Here is a 23,167-nt window from a genome sequence, read left to right as displayed (position 1 = left end):
TGATGAGACTCTGCTCCACCACACCCCAAAGGTGCTCTACTGGATTGAGATCTGGTGAGTCTGGAGGCCAATTGAGTGCAGTGATCTCAGTGTTGTGTTCATGAAACCAAGTGTAGTTCCAATTTCCTGTTGCTTAGTTTTAATGAGCCTCAGTTTCCTGTTCTAAGATGACAGTGAGTGGCACCCAGTGTGGTCTTCTGCTACTGTAGGCCACCTGCTTCAAGATTTGGTTGCGCTTTCAGAGATGCTCTTCTGCAAACCTTTGTTCTTATGTGTCCTCAAAGCAGTCAGGCCATTCTCTTCAGACATTAACGAGGCATTTTTGCACAGAGAACTGCTGCTCGCTGGATATTTCCTCTTTTTCGGACCATTCTCTGTAAACCCTAAAGATGCTTGTGTGGGAAAATCCTAGCAGGTCATTAGACCAGCACCAACAATAATCACCGTAATTGCTGTAATGAAATGGTTCTTTCCTTTTGAGGCTCCCTTTGAACTCTAGCAGGTTATCTTGACTATATCTACATGCCTAAATTGTTTGACTTGATGCCCACTTACTGGCTTTCTAATGAAGTGGCCAGAGAGTGTCAGCGTATAAAGCAAAAGCATATAATTCTTTTCCTTTATTTATTTTTTCATCACCTCACTAGTTATTTCATTTATTATTCATGTCTCTCATGACTTATCCATGGACTGAGTCGATATTGAATATTTTATTTATTGCATGTTGGCAGCTTTACTTGTAATTTGGTCACACATGGTCGTCCACACAGGCCGCAATCTATCATAAAGGCGATGTTAAGGGTAGCCAAAAACCTGCTCCTAATGAAACGATGGGTAAATTAAATGAGGCGGCTTTAACCTCCTTTAAATCGCGCGCTGTGATTAAATTTCCCCGGTGGGCTTTTACTGAGAGCATACAAATCGATAAGGTAAAGTAATTCTTGCCTCCGGTGCAACTGCTTTGCTTCGCTCGGCTTCTCTTATGTCGACGAAATTGCCCTTTAACGCCTCCACCAATCAGAATCGTCCAAGCAGATGCGTTTTAGAATTGAGAGCTGTGCTCGTCCAATCAGCGCCCAGCTTTCTCTGCCAGCCTGCGCTCGTGTCGTCTGCTCCCCTATCTCTCTCTCTCGCTCTCTGTGTGAATGTTAGATACAGCTCGACTTCTCACGAAGTTAGGAAATGGTGTAGACACCACGGCGGTGACCTTCGCCCATAGATGAGAGTAAACACCGATGTGTGTGTGTTGAGAAGGTGGGGGGAGACAGAGCAGCTGTCTGCCTCTGGCTTAAGGTCCATGTGTGTGTTTCTTCTTCGTATTTCGGCTGGTGAGTGAACACCATTTTTTCTTCTTTTTCACGGTTAAGACATTTCCAGCTAGGATAGCTATCTAAATGGAACCGAATTAGCCCATCCATACCAGGTGCAGGCGGTGAAAACGCGCCGTGACAGTCTGGCTGTCGTTTATGGAGAGCCGTAGGTGTCCCCGGTGTGCGTGTGTGTGTGTGTGTGAACGCCAGCGGGGCACTGACTCACTCACCTGGCGGATTTTTTGCCTTCCTGCTTCGGGGTGCAGGGAGACCAGATGTTTGTGGCTGCTGGGCCTGCGCTCTGCTGCCGTGCAGTAATCCTATTTATACAAGCACGCGCACTGCAGTGACAGCGGTGACCTGTTTCAAATACACCCACCAGCAGCCAGCTGGGCCAACATATTTTTGTGCAACTCGGCAAAAATAAATAAATAACGAGAGAGAGCCTCAATTCAGGATGAAGCAGCTGCAACTCAGCATAAGCCTTTGAGACCGTCATTTCACATTTGTTGACACCGAGAGGAAACAATGCAGCACAGAGTAGGAGGGCACATCCTTACAAACTAAATGTGGAGCAAAGGGTATGTTTTTGTGTGACAGTAAGGACTATTTCCTTACTAAAGCTAGGGTTAACGTGGCATTTTATATGGCAGGATAAATGTCTTCCAGATATAGGACGGATAGACAGTGATTTAGTAGACTTTGTACACTTCTTCCTTGTTTAATGACAGTAAAACTGTTGTTTCAGCTGCTTTTCTGTCAGCTAATCATTTTGGGTTTCAGAAGGGATGTACCCATAGATCCGCTCATTAGTTTTAGAGCCACATGTTTCCTGTGAGAGACACTCATTGGACACTTTATTGGGTACATCTTTCTAGTATTGGGTTGGATCCCTGTTTGGTTTAAAACCGTCTTGATTTTTCATAGCACAGATTCAATGAAACATTCCTCAGAGATTTTGGTCATTATTGACATGATTTTTGGCTGCACGTCCATGATGCAAATCTCCTGTTCCCTTACAAAGGTGCTCTACTGCACTGAGATCTGGTGACTGTGGAGCACATACGGGTACAGTGAAATTATTGTCATGTCAGGAAACCAGAAAGTGTTGCTTTCTGTTGGAAATAGCCATCAAAAGCAAAGAGCGCAGTGCAGTCATAAAGAGATAGGCATGGTCAGCAGTAATACTCAAGGTAGGCTGTGGTGCTTAAATGATGGTTAGTTGGTAACAAAATATCTCCGACATTATTACACCAGCATCAGCCTGAACTGTCAATACAAGGCACGATGGGTGCTTTCATGAACATGCTTTTATATTGCTTACAACAGATTCTGACCCTACCGTCACAGCAAGCAAGTGACAGTTGTCCAGTTTTTGTGAGACTGTGTGCACTTTAGCCTCAGTTTCCTGTTCTTAGTCTACAGGAGTCGCACCCAGTATGGTCTTCTGCTGCTGTAACCCATCTGCTTCCCAGTTCACGTGTTTTGCTTTCAGAGATGCTCTATTGCATACTGGTTATTCTCTCATCTGACCTCTGGCATCCACAAGGCGTTTTCTCACAGAGAACTGCCCCTTACTGGGTATTTGCACTTTTATTTTTTATTTTTGGACCCTTCACTGTAAACACTGGAGATGACTGTGTGCAAAAACAGCCCCGTAGATCAGCAGTTTCTGAAATACTCAGATCAGCCTGTCTGGGAACAACATCCAACTGAGTCACTGCCATGTGTTTGGATGATTAGATATTTGTGTTAACAAGCAGTTGAACAGGTGTGCCTAACAAAGTGTGTGGTGAGAGTGTGTTCACTGTTGTAAACCAGAAGCATTGTGTGTGTAAGAACAGGTGAGCGGGGCTAAAAATTCAAACACCGTTAATAAATGAGGAATAAAACAAATATAGAGACCTGAGGTGAGCATTCACTTCACTGAGGAAAGCCTGTCATTACGGTATAGAGTATAAATAAAGTAAACATAAAAACGAATGAACATGGATATTCAGTGGTGAGAACTGCAAACTGAAACTTTAAAACATAACTGTCAAGATTTTTATCTTTGGCAGGAAGTCAGTTTATATATTTGTTTGGAGGTTTCGTGACCGTCTTCTGCTCAAAGGTTTCAAAGGTGTTGCTTTCTTGCAACCCACCTGAACTGCAGATTCTGCAGATGGACTGTGATCACGGTTCATTCCTCTTATTACTTTAGGTGTGTTTGTGAAAAGACAGTTTTCAGATATGTTGTGTTTGCAGAAACCAATTTAACCATTCTTTCTAAACACATGCTTACCCATGCAGAAAGGTTTGCCTGAGTTTTCAGATATTTGTTATTACTTCCACTGAAGTGCAGTAAAGGAGAACTGACTTTTGTTGGTGGTTTACTAAGCATTAAAAAATATACAAATTAAGTGTTCCTAGTGTTTTGCTCCCTCTAAAAATAAAATATCCAGTAGATTTTCAGCACTTCAGGTGCCATCAAATAATCAGAAACGAATGTTTCTCATTCGAGAGGATTTCCTTCCCTTCTCTGTTTCAACTGAATCTGTATGTAAAACAAAAACTATCCATACATGTCTGTTTAACTGGCAATGGGAGGACTAAAACACTGGAGTGTTTAAATTGGAAAATATGCTTCTTTTTCTGTAACATGTCTGATCCAGGCTTTTAAATCTGTTGAGGAAAAAGGGGCGAAAAAAAGCATCAAGACTCAATACTTTGCCCTAATTCTCTGCAGGCTCCAAGTGGCTTAATCTCTGCATCAAATTAAATTAGAATTACATGTAAAAATCGTTCGGGTGCTACTAGACTTAGGATAGTTTAAGACACCACCAAACCATCACAGCCCAACCCCAATGTCCTCGTTTACAGCTGTTTTTACTTTTAGTTTTGCCAGAGAGAACATTTTTTCAGGCGGTTTCATCCAACCCACAGAGGGTACTGCTCCCCCACATGCCATCCAGATGTTCGGGATCCCTCCACACCCAGACAGAACAAGCAAGATGCCAAAATGCCCCTGAGAAATGGAGGAATATTTCAGATACACTTTTGCAAGATGCTGCAGTTTCAGTTGCATTAATTCAAGCATTTACTTAAGTCAGTAGTGGCTCGGTGCTTTATACATGCTTTGCTGTTTTAGAGTGCCAGTAAGAGGAATTAAACACCGACTTGTGAAACTCCTCGTATGCACATTGCAGAAGATAAATGGGGAAGTTGCAGGATGTCTGAATTGGTCAATAGTAATGTGAGCTTTAACAAATTGATTTGCGTTTCAGCATGGCAGAAACTGTCAGTGAGAATAAAAGCATGAGGGAGCTGTAATTAGTGGCTTCAGAAACATTGCCTGAGAGTGTGTCTGCGTTGCGTGCCGCAGTGAACTTTGATATGGCTTTAGCAGTCGGCGGCTCCCCGGAGGAGTGATGCAAAATAGATGCTTTGAGGAGAAAAACTGGATGCATTTCAGCTCCTCTGAAAGCCCGTGTGTGTGTGTGTGTGTGTGTGTGTGTGTGTGTGTGTGTGTGTGTGCGCGCGCGCGCGCGCAAGTGTTCTTGGCAAAAACGACGGCCACCATTCACACACTGCTAGCAGATGATAACTCACTCTGGGCTAATGTTGAGAGTTATTTATTGGAAATTTGTAACATGATAATCATGCTTTTTAATACTCAGAAGCTGGAAAATGAGGCTGGGAAAGTACTCTAATAGTGAAGTGCTTTACCGTCATTGAGAAACACAGTGTCTTTGGTCATAAGCTGATTCTTATGCAGCTTTTTCTGAGTTTTATGACATGTTCCTCTCTTGTCTTAGGTAGGAAGCATGGATAAAACGCACAGCTGGTTGTGGAGTGCGACACACCTGGATCCTGCTCACCGATAACGGGTCCAAAGAACTGCAAAAAAGTGAGGAGCCTTCCCAGACACCATCCTCCAGGATTCCTTCAGGATCACTTCCAGCATTCATCCTAAAAGCTGACTGTCAAACTGGCTAAGTTAAACTGAAGTGAGTCCCTCCACCAGTCTCCTCAGTTGACCCTGAATTAATTTTATGTCCTCCTAACTCCCAAACACACACCTCCCCAACAATGAGGAGCACCAGATCGAACCTGCTGCTGGGCTGCGTGCTCCTCTGCTCCGTCTCCCTTCTCTACCTGGGGATGAGCGGGGTAGACTGCCCTCCAAAAAGCCATCGGCGCCGCTGGATGGAGCTCACTCTGGGCTCAGGCAATCAGAGCTTATCCCTGACTGATCACTTCCCAGAAGACACACCCATTATCTTCATTGGGGGCTTCCCCAGGAGCGGCACGACACTGATGCGCGTCATGCTGGACGCCCACAATGCCGTGCGGTGTGGAGAAGAGACCCGAGTGATTCCCCGCCTCTTGACCATGAGGGCCACTTGGAGCCGCTCAGTGAAGGAGAGAATACGACTGGATGAGGCCGGCGTCACTGACCACGTGTTGGACTCAGCTGTGCGAGCGTTCCTGTTGGAGGTGGGTTTCTCAGGCTGCTTTTGCGATACTGAAACACATCTTCATGTTTTTTTAATGGTGAAGAGTGTGTGAGAGAGACAGGGTCACATGTTTGTATTCACATGTATAGCCCAATAAATCCCCAGAGAAATGCCAATATTGAAAGACAAATTTCCATATTTTTGAATCTGTAGTTCATCTTTTAGTTCTTCAGCATTGAAAATCTTTAGCTTGCCCAGATTAACCTGCAGGATATTGTAAAACGTTCCTTTTTTTGCTTTAATTAGCTATATAGGACCACTTTACAGCAACAGCAGTCTGAACCTGCTTTATGTTGCGAGTTAGGTTTTCTCTCTCTTTCTCTCTCTAACAGTCAGATATAAGTTCTGAGCAGAACCAGGCTCAGGGAGGAGCACACATCTGTCACAGCTGGTATAGGGTTAGATGAAATAGAAAAGAGGAGCTTAGAGACCCCATGAACAATAAACAATACAAACTCCAGGAAGGAGACAGGAAGGAGACAGGAAGAAGTTCCCAATGAGCAGAAATGGTGTATGAAAAAAAAGTGGGAAGTTAATTCAGTTGTGTTCATTTTAACGATACACCAGTAAAAAAGCTCAGACCTTTGTTGCAGCAGTTTAATAAGATGAAACTTCCTGGAATAAATGTTTACAGTTTTAACTTCTTCCCCTATAAAAGCGCTGATGTGGAAATTTTGTCTAAGTGGCAGCACCTTATTGTTTAGTACAATAATACAGCGGCGAGTTGCCATTAAGCGCGATTTACACTTCTGCTGGGAATCTTTGTAGAGCTGCGACGCAATCTAAAGAAGTGGTTGACGTTGTTGCCAGCATTTATGTTAGAGCTAGTGCATTACGTATTAATTACCTCGTGGCTGAGTTTCATATGTGGCGCCAGGCGATAGAAACAAATAAAATGTCCTGGGTCCGCACTCTTTGTTGTGGTCAATTTCAAACATGTTTGTTGTTCAAATTTTTCCAACTTCAAGTTTTTTGATTGATGACATTCATTCCAATAGTTTCAGTGATCTGCCTGCAGGGGTTTGCTGACATTTGTGAGTCTTTATATTGATGCAGTTATTATTTCTGTATATTGAGATGATGATAATTGACTTTATTCGGGGTGTGTGTGTGTGTTCCAGGTGATAGTCGGTCACGGGGAACCTGCACCTCGCCTTTGCAACAAGGACCCGTTTGCACTGAAGTCTCTGTCTTATTTGGCTCACATCTTCCCGAAAGCAAAGTTTGTGCTCATGCTACGAGATGGACGGGCAACTGTGCACTCAATGATATCACGCAAGGTGCGTTTGTCTGTTTTCTCCTTCATGCTACAGCGTCCTCTCAGGCTGGCTGTTCGAGCAGCCACAAGAGATGCAAAAAAAAACATGCCATCTCGCTGGGTTTTCCCTGTCGGGATTCCTGTGGTGACCTTCACACTGTGCCTCATTTCATAGGTGACCATCTCCGGTTTTGACCTGACCAGCTACAGGGACTGCCTAACAAAGTGGAGCAGTGCGGTGGAGACCATGTTCAGCCAGTGCCAGGCGGTCGGATACGCTAGGTGTCAGCCCATCCGTTATGAGCAGCTTGTCCTCCACCCAGAGGAGGAAATGAGAAAGTTGCTGCACTTTCTGGATTTGCAGTGGGACCCATCGGTGCTGCACCACGAAGAGCTGATTGGAAAGGCTGGTGGTGTGTCTCTATCAAAGTGAGTATATGAAATATGTGCTAGCTTAAGTGATACTTGTTTGTTTAATGTTATAAAGTTTTCAGATGGGCCGTCCTTTATATATCTGCCTTTGATTCAAGTGTCTTTTCAAATGAAAGCTTCTGTTGTGGCAAACGTTTTAGAAGCGGGTATCTCAAAACCTCAGCATAATAAACAGCACACTACACTGAAACTCTCCACATGATAAGATACCCGCAGTGGTTTATTTTTAACCTTTAAAAGTAGCAGCAGTCCAGATGTATTTGCATGCAATGTGTGCATGCACTGAAGTAGTTTAGATTACATTACATTTCAACCATGACATGGTTTTAATCCACATGCATACTTTGCATTTTCACCTTCAGTTCTGTTTAGAAATGATTTTATTTCTGTTAAGTGAAAAACAGAAGTTTCTGTTTGTTGTTTACACTTTTAAATGAGGGGGAAAAAAGAGCACAGGGAGATAGGGCTAGTTATGTAATGATCTGCTGGATCAGCCTTGTAGTCTGGTTGCATCAAGTAGCATGTAAGAGGGTATCTTCTGTTGGGCTGTACGCTAATGTTAAACACACACCCTAGCTGGAAGGCTTATCTCCTGACATCGCTCTCTCTCACAGCAGAGGTCATCACTTAATTGCCGCCTTCCAGGTAGCTCTGAACTGAGATGTCATCTGAGCACATTCCAGTAGTAAAGGCAGGACAGTGAGTGAAAACGGGATTTGCTTTGCTTCTTAGTGAGGTTGAACGATTCATGCATCACTAGCAAGAGAGCACAATACTTGTTTTCACACTTAAAAATACCGCTGCAAACACGTACATGAACAGAGCCTGATCAGTGATCAAAAACGCACAACATAGGCAGTGCAGATTCAAGTTTTATTGCCGGTTGTGTCTACTGCTAGCTTTCTTCCAGCTTTCCAAGTTGGAAATCCAGAAGGGGTGTAGGAGGCGTTTTAGATGAAAATTTAGACTGAGAACTCGATTGTGCAGTGGTTAGCATTTTTGCCTTGCAGCAAGAAGGCCCTATGTTCAAATGTTATCCCCGTGTCTGCAGGGGTGTCTCCAAGTACTCCGGCTTCCTCCTCACAGTCCAAGGATATGCAGTCAGTGGGGTTAGCTTGACTGGTAATTCTAAAATTGCACATAGGTGTGAACATGAGTGTGAATGGTTTTGTGACAGACTGCTTGCCCATTCTCACCTTATGGTAGGTAGGATAAACACCAGCCCCCTAGCCTACACATAAAAACCTGAATTGAAGCCGAAGAAAATGGATGAAACTGTGTGTGATGTGACGCACTGTAAGTTCATACTGTTGTTGAGAAGTTGTAACGTTCTTTGCTGGATTTAGTGCCTTTGGACAGAGCATTGTCTTGCCCCCTCTACTCTGTTCAGAGCAGAGAGCTGCAGCACCCAGACAGACAAAGAGAGACGTTGTCCCTTGTGAGAGGAGTATGCTGAATACTCAGTTTATTCAGCCATTTGCAGCTGCGTTTAAATGTGACTGAGTTTTCACCTTTCTTTTGTTTTGCTTCTTGTTTGTCTTCTGTTTTTCTCTATTTTCCTGTTGCATTTTATACCGCTTTGGTTCACAGCATTTTTTCAACCCTTGTTGTTTTTAAAAGTGCCCTAATTCACTCGACTTATTCAAAACTGAACTAACTGAGGTTTCCCCATTTTACTAGTTTTGCAAAATTTGATGTTTCACAACTTGAGAAACCAAAAGTGTTTCAGTTGTTTCAAAAGTGAAAATCAGACCGTCAAATTTGAGTCAGGAGTAATCCCGCAAATTTTCATGCAGTCTCTGCTGGAGGATGGTAAAAATTCTCCAATGCGCATGAAGTGAATGGTCAACACACATCCGGCCATATCCAGTCTAGAGGAGGTCTAGGGAAGATTTTTAATTGGTTTGCATGAAAGAAACAGATTTGCTGAATATGCAGTTAGCTTGCAGTTAATAGGCTGTGTTCCTGTTATTATTGTTAGGCCATATACGCTGTGCACATGCATGATGCTGAATTTAAACGGTTTACTCATCCTGTGAATTCACGCCCCGCTGGCTTTGAGGGGCAGCTATATTTCACGATAGAAAGTGTTGTTTTTTTCAGGTTTCTGAAAGCCAGCTGAGATTCCCACTTTTCACACGTCTCGCTCACACACTCCATGTGCTGACCACATTTTTGCTTACTCATCTTTGATATTTATTCAGTAACTGTATATGAACATATAAAAGTTTCATTGTAATAAAATACAGAGCAAATCATTAGTAAAAGTAAATGTTCTTACACTGCAACATGCTTTATTGAATGATAAGGCCTTCTCAGATGTGCTTATGGTAAATAAGCAGCACAGCTTGAAGGTTAAATGATGGTCCAAGATTAAGAAAGGCACCAGTTGGACTGTTTACTCTGCAGTGGTGCCAACACGTATGTCTGTCCTCATTAACAACAGTGCAATTAAAATAAAGTCTTCCATAATGTAATGAATAAGTTATTTTATATGGCCGCATTTTTCTTCATCCATTTCTATATGATAGTACTCCATCTGCATTAGTGAGAAATAAAGTGAAACTGTTGCACCTGGAAAAAATTAGATTTTTACTCATTCTGTCTGCACCGAGGGTTTAAAGTGCGGAGTGATCTCAGCTAATTCACTGGGATCTTCCTCAGTCCTGCAGGTTTTTTTATGTTTTGTATTCCAACAGATTTTCTGTTTCTTAAGATGACAGTGTCAGATATAGCAGGGTGCACAACGGTGTGAAAATATGTGTGAAGAATGATATGTGTGAGGTGTTCACTCAAAACAAGTCTTAAACCACAGGAAGTCACATGACTGTGAGACCTTCGTGTCTTCTAAAGTTGAAACTCATGTGTTTTGTCATGTAATGTGACATTTAGCAAAAAAAATCACTTTAGGTTCAAGTGTATGTTTTTGTGTTTGTTTTCATTATTGATTAATACATTTATATTATTATAAAAAAAACTGCTGCAGAATTTTTCCCCTAACAGTTTCAGGTTTAGTCTTAAGGGAATTTCACCAAATGCGATTGACCCTGTGGGTTTTACCTCAGATGTTTTGTTCTCATGCAAATCAGGACTGTAAGCAGTAAGCACAAGTCTAAAAATGCAACTCAAAACAGGCAAACCCACCATGAGAAAAAAAAAATACTAATCACGTCGTGCAGGATGCCGAAAATCTTCATTTTAAATCAGCCAAACCTTTCAGGGTTAAGTAAAGCTTACAGGACTCCCACAGAAAGACTTTTTAATTTGTGTTGCTCCACTTGTTTGTTGTGCCTCAAGTAGAGCATTTCTCTTGCAGGCCAGAAGCTCGGGGGATTTGGTGGGAGTTTGGCTGCTAAACTCAAACTTGGCGCGCATTTGAAGGAATTAGGCCACATTCTGAGAGAATTAGCACCCTCACTTTGAGAAGTTATGCAACGGCCGGCGCAGTGTTAGTCACCCAAATGCTTAAAGTAGGAAATGTGGAACAGGGTGCACACATTAATTAAATCAGAGGGAGTTATATGGAAGATTTAAAATGACTAGTTTCCTCCGAGTTACTCTCTGTTCTCATCTGCAATTCTTTGTGACGCTCTTTATTATTTTCTGTCGATACACAAAATAAAAGCAAATTAATAATACGCTAAAGAACTAAACTGTTTTATTCTTGCCAATCATGATTATGACACGAATGCACACAGAAAAAATGCATTTATTTTATTCTTTAATATTTTATTTTTGTATTTAACCCTTTTATTTATCTTTCTTTGGTGGCCAGTAACTTATGAATTATTATTTCCCATTGAGGCTGCTGTGAAGGGGCACGCCTTGGTTGTAAAGAGATCAAATGAATGAGCAGAACTAATTTCTCTTTGTATAAAACTTGCGCACTCGCATACATGACGTGGGTGTTTGGCTCTCTGCAGGGTGGAGCGTTCGACAGACCAGGTGATGAAGCCAGTGAATACGGAGGCACTGTCCAAGTGGGTGGGGCAAATTCCCCCTGACGTGGTCAACGACATGGCTGAAATCGCTCCCATGCTGGCTCGCCTGGGCTACGACCCCCATGCCAACCCTCCCGACTACACAAAAACGGAGCCCCTGGCACCTGAGTTCAACTACTCACACGTGAGTTTAAAAGTGTTTTTGCCACTCAGACATCCAAACCCTAACATGATGAATTTACCATATGAAACAGTGAAGGAGATTTTATTGTACCACCAAAAGGACATGCAGATGAACAATAACTACCTAAATTAGAAAAGTTGGCTCTGCTTTTTTAAATTCAGGAATGGGTGAAACTAAACTAACGAGCCAGCTTTTCCTCTCAAGAGAAACCTTAAAAAAACAAAGATTTGCACTTGAGTAGGATTCAAGGGAGTCCTGCAGTAGGCTTGTATATGTTTCTGTTAACAGGAAAACATCAGCTTCTTCCTGCTTGTTTTCACTAAAGTGAATGATTGTATTTCCCATGATCAGGAGAGATGTATCCTTTTTCATTATATAGTCTTTTTACACCTTGCTGTGTGGTAGCTTGCCTAATTTTACATGTGGTGTTGCATGTAGGCGTGCTCTGTTTGGCTGTTTCACAAATGCCCCACAGCCCAGAGATCTGTACTGCAAAGTAGGATTTGGCCTTATCAACCTAACTTCAGACTTAACCTTGGGTTTTCAGTATTACAAGGAAGGTTCACATGTTAACATTTTCTAAAAACCTGTTCTGTAGCAGGTTAGGCTCAAGATTAGAGACCAACGGCTATGAAATCAGTGACAAGTCAAATGTCAATCAGCTGTATTCTTCACTCTCACTTGTAGCCGCTTCAGTCGCTCAGGTAGAAGTTGAGCAAAGTTTATCTTGTCCTGCTCGCTTCCTGTCACCTGTGGTTATTTCACCCGTAGCTGCTTGTGGTTTGTGTGTGTACGCAGCTTTAAACACCACTGAGTCTACAGCTGAGAGAGTAAAAAACACTCTTGTAGTTGTAATCCATCAGAATCAAGTAGACTTGTTCATGTCTCTGATAACCGCTTATCCTGATTGCCCACATTAGGGTAAGTGAAACCAGTCAACAGTACTTGGCGTAGCAAAATCCAAGAACACAAATGTTGCTTCAACCTCCTCAGTTCAGAGTCAGATTGCAGCCATATGATACTATAGCAGCTAATTACATTACAAAAGCTGGCAATAATTCATTCCTTGTTATGCACACTGATGAGCCAGCGAGCAGGAAGTGTGTAACAAACAGTCCTCTACTTCCTTAACAGGTCTTTGACCTTAATCTTCAGTGCCATGATAAACAGTCTGAAGGAGCCGCAGTTCTTGTTTCTCGACAGCTGCTGCAGCCCAGATGTTGGTGCACATCCACTGCTGCACCTGCATGTTAACATACAGCACTCTAATCAGATATTATGTTTCACCAAGTGACATCCAGCGGTGCAGAGAACTTCACGTAGCTGCCAGAGTGAATCAGTTTGCAACCATAAATCAGCCTCGATAATTTCTCCTTTTATTCTGTGACCTGTGAATGACTCTGTCTTTTCTTTCCATAGAAAGAAAAATCAGCAGATGTTCCTCACCCCAGCTAAGCATGGCTGTGATGTTCAGCGATATGGATGCGCCGCAACGACAGATTTCAAGTTCTGGAGGAGCTACACCTGGCGGGAAAGATTTAAGTGTTCCATGTGTGTTTCTGAGTCATTCGTAAGACTCGTGTGCGGTGTCCGTGTCTGTACACTGGCGGAGTGTTTAAGATGCAGGTCTGGAGTGGACTACCTGCTCAGGGAAGTTCTGCTTCTTCGCCACTCATCGTTCCACCCCTCCAGGTCGAATCTGTGTTTCAGCTCGACCATCATGTCAGCTGTTATGACCTCATCATCACAATGTGAATCTGTCCTCAGACCAATCCCTCACTCGCTGGGAGCTCGGTGTTCGTGAAGCATAACGACTGTATATTTTTTGAAGACGTATGTTTATTTTCTTAATAAATTATTTTGCTGTTGCCCATTCAGGAATTTCAGAACTGGAACAATTTCTAATTGTGGTAAATTGTTGAGCATTATTAAAAAGAAAATAAATGTCACCTCTTGCTGTGGTCCACCTATTTGTTTACTAGTTTAATGTTCTCCATAGCGCCACCCGGTGGCGCCAAATTGACATAGCACCATTTAAAGGAACGACGGAGAACTGACTCGTTAATTATAAATACAGAGCATGTTTATAAAGCAGGACAGTCGTTATCTTCTGTGCTTCACACTGAGCCACTAGCACCACGCTGGACCTGCTGCCCTCTGGACGTGAACTGGGGCGTTACTGTATTTTGTTCCCGTGTTGGCGTGCTGGGAGCGTGATGCCACATCTCCCTGCTGCTGGGCTGTGAGAGGTTTTCTGGGGTGGGCGGAGCTTGTGAGCTGCACCCGATCATGTGCAGGAGACACCTGGAGAACTGAGAGGGAAAGAGAGGTAGAAGGAAAATCCATGCATGCCTAATAACCACATGATAATCTTTAGGGGGAAAAAGAACTTCAGACCATCTCTTACACACGCTATGAGGGGGATTTTAGACTTTCAGAAAACATTTGGACTTACAGGAATTTTGTCTAATTATTTTTCCAGTATGGGGGCTTTATTGTATGAGGGTTTTATTTTAGTTCAACTACTGTGGATTTGTTGTGCTTAATTCAATTTTATATAAATTTTTACTAGTTTCACTGTTAGTTTCGGTACTTCTAATTATTATCACCTGGAGGACATCTTCTCAGGGGTTCCACATTTTTATTTTAGTTGCAAGTTTCAGTTAGTTTTCATTTTATTTTCAGTTAACTTAAATGTTTTCACACCTGCTTTTAGTTTGTATACTAACCTTGAAGGCAGAACAATGCATTCAGGCATGTAGACATGATCGAGACAACTTGGTGAAGTTCAAACCGAGGATCAGAATGAAGAAAAAAAGTGACTAGCCAGATAGGCTAGTCTGAGTATTTCAGAAACTGCTGATCTGCTGGGATTTTCCTGCCCAACCATCTGCACGGTTTACAGTGAATGGGCCAAAAACAGGAGGTCCCTGAGCTTCACTCCTCTGGGTGAAAATGCCTTGTTGATGTCAGAGGTCAGAGAAGAAAGATTGGAAGCAGTCTAAAGGTGCAGCAATTTGAATCGTTTCATCAATTGAATGTAGAAGTGCATCTCGTCAAACCTTGAAGCAGATGAGCTACTGAGTGTCACTACTGTCATCTAAGAACAGGAAACCGAAGCAACAGTTCACATGCACTCGCTAAAATTGAAGAACAGAAAACTGGAAATAGGAAATTTGATGTAAACATGAAAGCATGAATCCAGCCTGCCTTGTATCAACATTTCAGGCTGGTTAGTGTTGGTGTAATGATGTGGGGGATATTTTCTCAGCACGCTTTGGGCCCCTTAGTATCAACTGGGCACTGTTTAAATGATACAGCCTCCCTGAATATTGCTGCTGACCATGTCCATCACTTTATGATTGGAGGTGTTTGCATTTTAAAATGTTTTCCAATGAATATTTTTATTTTTGTTTTTAATGAAAATGATTTCAAATAGTCAGGTATCGGAGTTGCTGCTGATGAAAGTTGGTGTCATTTTAATCTGGAGGAGTTTTTCCTGTTTTCTTACCTGGCTGTTCAGCACCACGTAAATAAAGGGGTTGATGACGGTGCTGGTTTTTGCCAACAGTGAGGGGATTAAACTGGCGGTAGGCGGCACTAAGCCCAGCCTTCCAAATGAAGCCAGCATCGCCACAACTCCGTATGGCATCCAGCACAATAGGTAGCCTGTCACCATGGTGACCACCATCAGAAGGACACGGCCTTCTCTCCAGTCAGGGTAGGTTGAGTTAATCCCTGTGACCTGCAGACACCCACACTTCTTTTAAACACACCGGCAGATGCACAGAGGTGAGAGCCAGATTTCAAACATTACGCAGAGGTCAAAGGTGAAGCTACGAGCTTACCTGCCTCGCCACTGCTCGTACAGCGAGGAGGATCTTCCCGTAGCAGAAGAACATGAGCACCAGCGGCAGGAGGAGGCAGAAGACGAACAGACAGCTGACATAAGAGCGAGCCGTGGCTGTGCGCTGGTGCCACTGGACCGAGCAGGTGGTGCCAGGACCCTCCAGCCCATAGCTGCACCGCAACACAGGATGAACAGTAAGTTACTGTCTTCCTTCATCACACAAAACAGAAACAAGCAGCTCTCAAATAGACAAAAGGGTTGCACAGAGCAGGAAAATATCTTGTTTTTTAAAATATGTACACATTTTAAATACTTCTGTTGTGAAAAACAAGAAAAATGCCCGTTTTAATGAGGTTGATTTAATGTTTTCATTTTTTTAAAGATGTCCTTTTTTGGCTTTCCTGACATATCTGTACTGTTAGAGTGTTGGATGCATATAAAACACGGCCAAGTTTCCAAATAACGAGGTCAGCATATGTGCAAATACTCTCTGTGAGCCAAAACGAGCCGATATCCTTAATGTTGTCATCTCAGGCACACAGCCCTGACCGTAAAGTCCCACCAGCTCAGTGTTTAAACCTGTTTTTAATAAATGACAGTCAATCAGAAATAAACTGGCTTAAAGGGAAGTGAAGGCACTGCACTAAAGTCCAGCATGGCATACATAAATCCAGTCAGTCAAAGAATGAAAACATGGAGCTGCTTTTGTGTGAAATAAAATCACACGGATATGGATTGAAAGCAAAACTCAGAATTAGTGGCTACTGAGGTAGCTGCCTGGACCGAGCACTTAAGTTGCAGTTTATATCCATGCCAGACTGACCTTTAATATAAAAAACCTAAAAATAAATTTTTAAAACATTTAAAAAAGAAAGATGAAAAATCAGCTTCCTGTTACCCAAATGTTCAATTCAATGCAAATATTCTCAGTTATACACGTCACTTGCTTAACCAGAGAGAAACATATATTAGAGACACACAGCTGCAACAAAAAAGTGTGCTCAAGTCATGAGAGAGCTTGTGTCTTTAATCATCTTTAGGCATTTAAACAGTGAACTACAATGAGCCAGAGCTCTCTAATGACCTAACATTTCTCAGCCTTTGATCTCATTGTTAAAGCAGTGAACAGACTGGTTCTTATTTAGTGTTTTTCAGCTCTACTTGAGCACTCAAAGCCCTTTAATCTAATATTCACTCTGATGACATCGGGAAACAGGGTTCAGTATCTTGAAGGATACATTGGCACACAGACTAGAGCAGCCAGAAATTGAACCACCAACCTTCTGATTATCACTCTGCCTCTATTTCTGCCAGCTGTAGTGGTTCATTATTTTGTAAATCACAGACTTTTCTCTGAGGTCTGGAATATTTCAGGTTGGCTGACCTGCTCCAGCCCAGCAGTGGCGGCACTGTCCACACCAGCGAATAGAGCCAGGAGGCTGCGACGGCGAGCCAGGCCCTGCGGTACTGACAGGAGTCCGACTGCTGCTTGCAGAGCAGCACAGAGTAGCGTTCAAAGGACAGGAGAGCCAGAGACACTAGAGACACGATCCCTGCCATAGAGAGACGTCAGGTGAAAGAGCAGCAGTGATCAAACAGGATGCTGATGCTTCTTACTTTTCATAACCAGAGTAGCAGAAACATTTCAAGATAAAATAATTTTATAAAAACATTTTACAAACTATACCCAACAGGATCCAAAGAAGCCTCGTTGTGGGTTTTTTCTTATTTGGATCTTCGTTAGTTTTTTAATGGAATAGTGAAGAATAAAAAATATAAACTACAATAGTGTTCAAAAACTGCCTTTTATGCTACGCTCTCCTTTCCCAGAGTAAAACTGGGCTTCATTAACCTCACTCACCGAAGAGAGCATTGGAGAAGCCATACCACTTGCACCCGTAGGAACCTGTCAGCCACCTGCCACGTACGCTGGCGGAAAAACTGAGGGATGTGCCAAAGATGCAAACGAGCATGTCGCTGATGCTGATGTTGACGAGAAGCAGGTTGGCCGGAGTCCTCAGCCCAGAAAAACGTGAGAACACCAGGAGCACCAGAAAGTTGCCGAAGAACCCCAGAACCAGGACGAACCCAAGAAAGACGGCTGCCGCGGTGTGACCTGCTTGGCTCAGGGCACCGGGGATGTGCTCTGTGCTGAGGTTGTTGTGCTGCGGGTGGGTCACCATGGCAATGAGTAGAAAGACAAAGCAAAGGCGTATGGAGGTATCCTCTTAGAGAAGTAGTGAAACTGAATTCATTGGAGGCATTAGTAGGAAATACATCTACAAGATGTCTGCAAAAGCTTAAATACTCAAGGGGAGTGGGCAGAATGGGGGAGTTGGGGGGGGAGATTTGTCTTTTTCTCATACATTATGGATATGAGTTGTATGAGTTGCTGCCAGTTTATTATTTCTTCAAATGAAAACACCGAATACTGTCAAAGAAGAACTTAAACTAAACAAGGAAATACTAAGATGGGCCCGTTTTCCTCTTCTTTTTTTTTTTTTTGGTAGATAAAAAAGTAAAGAGCACTTCTATGAAAGGCAACGAATCAATCAAAAGAAGAGATGTCTTTATTTTGTTCTGTTAGAGGCTAATACTTTGTTAAGAACCAGATTGGGGACCTAAATATCTCTGCCAGCTTATCAATAATATAAGCTTTGGCTCACTCAGATGCTGAGCCAGGAACACACTTGGGTCCAAAAAATTCAAGTGAAGCCTGTCAGTGGGAGAACTCTTGGAGGAGAATCCAAGGAAAATGCAAAAACTGGGGAGGTTTGAAGAGGCTGTGCAGAAGGCGGCCAGGCGGTGGAAAAAACTGGTGAACAGGGGAGAAGATGAGGGCAGGCAGGTGACTGGCAGCAGAAGAAAGGTTATTCCCGAAGGAACTGGAACTAAAGGCTAAGCATGCAGAAATGATTCTGGAGCAAAGTATGGAGACAAGCTGGGCTAACACTAAGACCTGGATGCTGGGTTACAAGCTTCTGTGATGCTCTGCAGCAGGATGTGGAGCAGGGTTGCTGTGGAAAAGAAGTGGCGCTAGGAAGTGATGAAGGGTGAGGGTTGAGGGTGGGCATCATTATGGACGGAAGAATGAAGAAATGACAGGAGATCTGCGGGCGGGAGATCAGCTGACAGATTTAAACATTATTTTTCTCCTGTAAATATAAAAAAAATCATACAGGATGCTGTGTACTTTAATTAAATAATATTTACATCATTTTTAAACTAATTTAGAGCTGCCATTATTAGTTATGGAATAATTCAAGCCAACAGCTCTCACTCAAAAGTCGAACTTAGGCCTATAAGATCACTTTGATGCAGTACTACACTTTAACCACTGGATGGAGCATTTTCTAATGGATGAAAGTTCCGTTAAAACGTCATCTTCGGGTCTTCAGACTATAGATAAAACAAACCTTAACTGTACAGAAATGCTTATATTGTTATTTGAATCAGGCTAATTTAATTAACTATTACATTTTTATATTTGTTTATAAAATGATATAATTTGCAGTGATGACGGGAAGAGCCTATCCTTGTCTTTCCTGGTGGTGGTATTCTCTGTGTCAGTTAAACACAGTGTTGTTGGACGTGTAGTTTTACTTGTAGTTATAGTGTGTCTTCTGTAGTCCTTTCCACTCAGACTTGTATTTTGTAACTCACAGGAGCTGTTTACAGATTTGTAAAGGATATTGTGATTTTGGTCCAGTGCTCCCAGTTTAAAGTGTTTCTTTTTCTCCATGTAGATTCTGTTCATGCTCTTTAGTGTATTACCTGATATATGGGATGTGGAAAACATCACTTTTGTCTATTTCTAATTATGCTTATTTGAATTTATGTTGTTCTACACAAGCACCCAGGTACACGCTTTATTTATCCCAACGCAGGGAAAATTGTTATTACAGCTTTTAGAATGAAGTTAAAAACAACAAACATAAAACAAAAAGTATAAAAGAGAAAAGGAGTTTTTTTTAATTGAATAAATTAATATTCACAATATGACAAAACAGATACCTTTATAAGATAAAAAAAAATTAACACTACAAAGAAAAAAATAGCATAAATAAAAAAGAATACAAATGTTAGATAATCATACACTTTCTAATATGACCAAAGACTGTGAAATGGATATGTGTATAGTTCTTGTAATTCTGGTGTGTATTGTGCATGCATTTTTTCTAATTTTTATATTTTAGTTATTTATTTATTTTCATTTTAACTGTATGCACTGCTCACAGAGATACTCCAAATTTCACTGAACACAGGTACAATGACAAATAATAGCATTCTATTCTATTCTATTCTATTCTATTTTATAACAAGGTAAACTAAAAATATGTAAAATTCAGAAAAGTAAAAACTGAATTTATATTAAAGTGACCACAATAACAGTATATTCATCTATTTTCTTATTTTGTTTAACAGTATATATGAAATACAAAGTGGTAAAACTTTACATCTATATAGTTATAGATAGTATATAATATATGTGTTATTATACATATAGTTCTCTTACTTATAAAGATATAATTCATAAGACATTAAATAACTGAATATTTTTGTGTTTTTTCATCAAAAAGGAATACACAATTTTGAATAAATTACTTGACTCGTTTTTTCTTATATAAAAATGCCGTTTAACATATGAAAATACGAATAAATGAGAAATACATTATTTATACCATCAGCTAAACCCGAATTATACCGCACAGGCCAAACATCCCCAGGCTGAAGTGTCCTATAATGTGTCCCCACCAATTTGCCTACAGGACAAATCGTTCCACCGAGGATGCTATCACCATAGCGCTCCACACTGCGCTGCGCTGTGTGGACACGCTGCGCTGAGTCACCTGGAGCACCGAGGAAGCTATGTGAGAATGCTCTTTCTGGACTTCAGCTCAGCATTCAATCATATCATCCCGGAGATCCTGGTCCAGAAACTGTCTCACCTGGGACTCTCCACCCCCATCTGCCTCTGGATCAAGGACTTCCTGACAAATAGACCACAGTCTGTCAGACTCGGCCCCCACCGATCCAGCACCATCACACTCAGCACCGGGTCTCCACAAGGATGTGTTTTGAGTCCCCTCCTGTTTACGCTTTACACATCCGACTGCTCCCCTACCCATCTCTCAAACACCATCATAAAGTTCGCGGATGACACCACAGTGGTTGGACTCATCTCAAGGGGGGATGAGTCGGACTACAGAGATGAGGTCAACAGACTGACTGAGTGGTGTTCAGTTAACAACCTCCAACTGAACACCACGAAAACTAAAGAACTTATCTTGGACTTCAGGAAGGGCAGAGCAGACCCGCCCCCACTTTACATTCACGGGAGCTGTGTGGAGAGGGTACACTCCATGAGGTTTCTGGGCATGCAGATCTCTGATGACCTCTCCTGGACTGCAAATACTACAGCGGTGGTTAAAAAGGCCCAGCAGCGTATCCACTTTCTGAGAGTGCTCAGGAGGAACAACCTGGAGGAGAGGCTGCTGGTGACATTTTACAGAGCCACCATAGAGAGCATCCTAACGTACGGCATAACAACATGGTATGCAGGGTGCTCAGCTGCAGACAGGAAAGTACTGCAGAGGGTCATCAACACAGCCCAGAAGATCACTGGCTGCTCTCTGCCCAGCCTGGAGGTCACTGCAAACTCTCGGTACCTCAGCAGAGCTGGCAATATCATCAAGGACCACTCTCACCCCAGCAACCAACTGTTTGAACTATTACCGTCAGGCCGACGGTACAGGTCACATAAAACCAGGACAAACAGATGCAGGGATAGCTTCTTTCCCAGAGCTATCACCGTAGTAAATAAGCACAAAAACAATTGAACCTATTCCATACCGTCACTGTCATTATATTATGCTGCTATTCATACTGTCATTATATTAATGCTGCTATCCTGTATATATTGTACATACTATTGTTTGCGTACTTACGATTGTTTTTTTTGTACTTTTTATATTTTACATTTATATTTATTATTGAAACTTGCACCAAGGGAGTGGCACTCCAATTTCGTTGTACTCTGTACAATGACAATAAAGGCTATTCTATTCTATTCTATTCTATTCTATAGCAAGGCACTGTCTGTTTACTATATGCAGAAAAACAAAAGCAAACAAATAAAACGAGTCTTCCGTTCTCGTTTGACATAAAAAGCACGTGATTCAATCCGCAAGCGATGCGTGGATCCCGACGCGCCGGTGACGTCGACAGAGAACGACGTTTCCGTAGCAACTGGGGCCGGTCCGTTATAACTGCAGCGGTCGCTTACAACCGGAGCTGATCGAGGAGTGACTGGGGGGGAAGAGTGTCGTCGGTAACCGGACACCCACCTCTGGCTCGCGGCGGGGGGGTGTAGAGACACGGGGGCGACGTAGTATCGAGGCGGCGAAGCCCGCAGCTGTGCGCGGAGATGCTGAACATGTGGAAAGTCAGAGAGCTGGTGGACAAAGCGTGAGTACCGATGAGCAGGTGGAGCTAAACCGCTAAGTGGCTTCTGAGCTAAGCGGTTAGCCGGGCGGCTCGAGCCGGGCAGCATCAGCAGCTTTTAGTGCTGTGACGTCACGGCGGTAGCCCTCAGCTGTTAGCGTCGACTAGCTGGCTAGCTGCCAATCTCTAACACTGATGCTTTAAATATAGATGTTTTTTTTTTTTTGTTTCTTTTTTAAAGCTCTGTCTCTACCCACGTTGCTTAAAAAATAACTAAAGTCAGGAGGGGAAAAGCGCGGTGCTATAAACCGGAGATGTATTTGTCTCACATCCAGAGAAAATGCTATCCTATTAGCTAATTTTGCTAGCATCGCTAAGCCCAGGTCGGGTATGTTATGAATGTTTCTATGCGTGCTGCTGCAGAATCACGCCCTGTCCCACCCTACAGTAGTGCCCGCTATCCTTAATGGGCCTTCATGATTCAATATAATATATAGAGAAAGCTAAGCAGTAATCATGGGCATGTAACTGGTCGAATAAATGTATGTGGGCAGTAAATTTTTCCATTGCCTCGAGAAGCTACATCAGTCTGAGGAGGCCCATGTCCCCGTGGTCCAAACAACAAAGCTTGTTAGCCACTAAAACGACATGATCCAGGACCTAATGCTGGTGCTGCAGCCTGCCACATTGTACTGTTTGAACAGTAGATTACGCATGCTTCTTTGTGGTGTCTATTGTTGTATGCACAATGTGCTGCATAATGTGTACAGTCTCTGCACTGCAAGAACAACAGCTTCCTGTCACCTCAGGTCTCACAGAGAAACTGGGTTAGCTTTAGCGAGTTACCCACACTGCCTCAAATCTGTAAACGAAAATTGAGTTTCAAGTTTACTGAGATTATGTAGGTCAGAGAGTAAACCAACTTTTTTGAAAAGGTCCTTTCATTCATCTTTGGCTTATTCTCAAATCATCATATTTTCAGAACATTTTCTGCTCAACCACCGCTAATTTGGCTTAAATTACACGAAAGCTCGAATTTTATCTTTATATCTTAATTAGCCAATACTTGGATATCTTTTATATATCCATCCCAAAAAAAATTATCCTGATCCGTTATTTTATGGTAAGATAGTGAAAACTTCAGCTGTTTATATTTAATAGTTTTTGATATATTTGTTGGTAAATACTAATTTCAAAGTGAGGGAAGAAAAACATGGTGGATTGGGTTGACTATTATACTTTACAAGAC

At 42.3% G+C, this 23,167-nt stretch overlaps 2 protein-coding genes across 2 annotated transcripts; one reads left to right on the top strand and one right to left on the bottom strand.

Moving 5' to 3' along the window:
• Positions 1-1,085: 1,085 nt before the first annotated feature.
• LOC102194508 (protein-tyrosine sulfotransferase 1) lies at positions 1,086-13,581 on the top strand. The gene is made up of 6 exons (XM_005727875.1): positions 1,086-1,328; positions 5,108-5,789; positions 6,931-7,089; positions 7,243-7,496; positions 11,423-11,624; positions 13,044-13,581. The coding sequence occupies exons 2-6, from the start codon at positions 5,382-5,384 to the stop codon at positions 13,077-13,079; spliced, it is 1,059 nt and encodes a 352-aa protein (XP_005727932.1). The 5' UTR covers positions 1,086-1,328; positions 5,108-5,381; the 3' UTR covers positions 13,080-13,581.
• Positions 13,582-13,707: 126 nt separating this feature from the next.
• Positions 13,708-17,657, bottom strand: LOC102210785 (pinopsin-like). Its single transcript, XM_005727935.1, has 5 exons — positions 17,336-17,657; positions 16,859-17,027; positions 15,473-15,644; positions 15,136-15,369; positions 13,708-13,936 (listed from the first exon to the last, which is right to left on the bottom strand). Exons 1-5 carry the CDS (start codon positions 17,655-17,657, stop codon positions 13,742-13,744), a joined length of 1,092 nt encoding a protein of 363 aa, XP_005727992.1. The 3' UTR covers positions 13,708-13,741.
• Between the last annotated feature and the right edge of the window lie 5,510 nt (positions 17,658-23,167).

Source organism: Pundamilia nyererei, unplaced genomic scaffold (assembly GCF_000239375.1).
Source record: "Pundamilia nyererei isolate P.nyererei 1_Seehausen unplaced genomic scaffold, PunNye1.0 scaffold00026, whole genome shotgun sequence".
Classification (NCBI taxonomy): Eukaryota; Metazoa; Chordata; class Actinopteri; order Cichliformes; family Cichlidae; genus Pundamilia; species Pundamilia nyererei.
The sequence above is the reverse complement of the archived record's forward strand: the minus strand, read 5'-3'. Positions and strand labels throughout refer to the sequence as shown.

Bases quoted from the DNA above. Each gene is read 5' to 3' on its own strand.
- LOC102194508 (XM_005727875.1), top strand. From the start codon at position 5,382: ATGAGGAGCACCAGATCGAACCTGCTGCTGGGCTGCGTGCTCCTCTGC. The intron at 5,790-6,930 runs GTGGGTTTCTCA...TGTGTGTTCCAG, and splicing joins TGCGAGCGTTCCTGTTGGAG to GTGATAGTCGGTCACGGGGA. The intron at 7,090-7,242 runs GTGCGTTTGTCT...CTCATTTCATAG, and splicing joins ACTCAATGATATCACGCAAG to GTGACCATCTCCGGTTTTGA.
- LOC102210785 (XM_005727935.1), bottom strand. From the start codon at position 17,657: ATGGTGACCCACCCGCAGCACAACAACCTCAGCACAGAGCACATCCCC. The intron at 17,028-17,335 runs GTGAGTGAGGTT...TCTCTATGGCAG, and splicing joins CTTCTCCAATGCTCTCTTCG to GGATCGTGTCTCTAGTGTCT. The intron at 15,645-16,858 runs GTCAGCCAACCT...GTTGCGGTGCAG, and splicing joins CCACTGCTGGGCTGGAGCAG to CTATGGGCTGGAGGGTCCTG.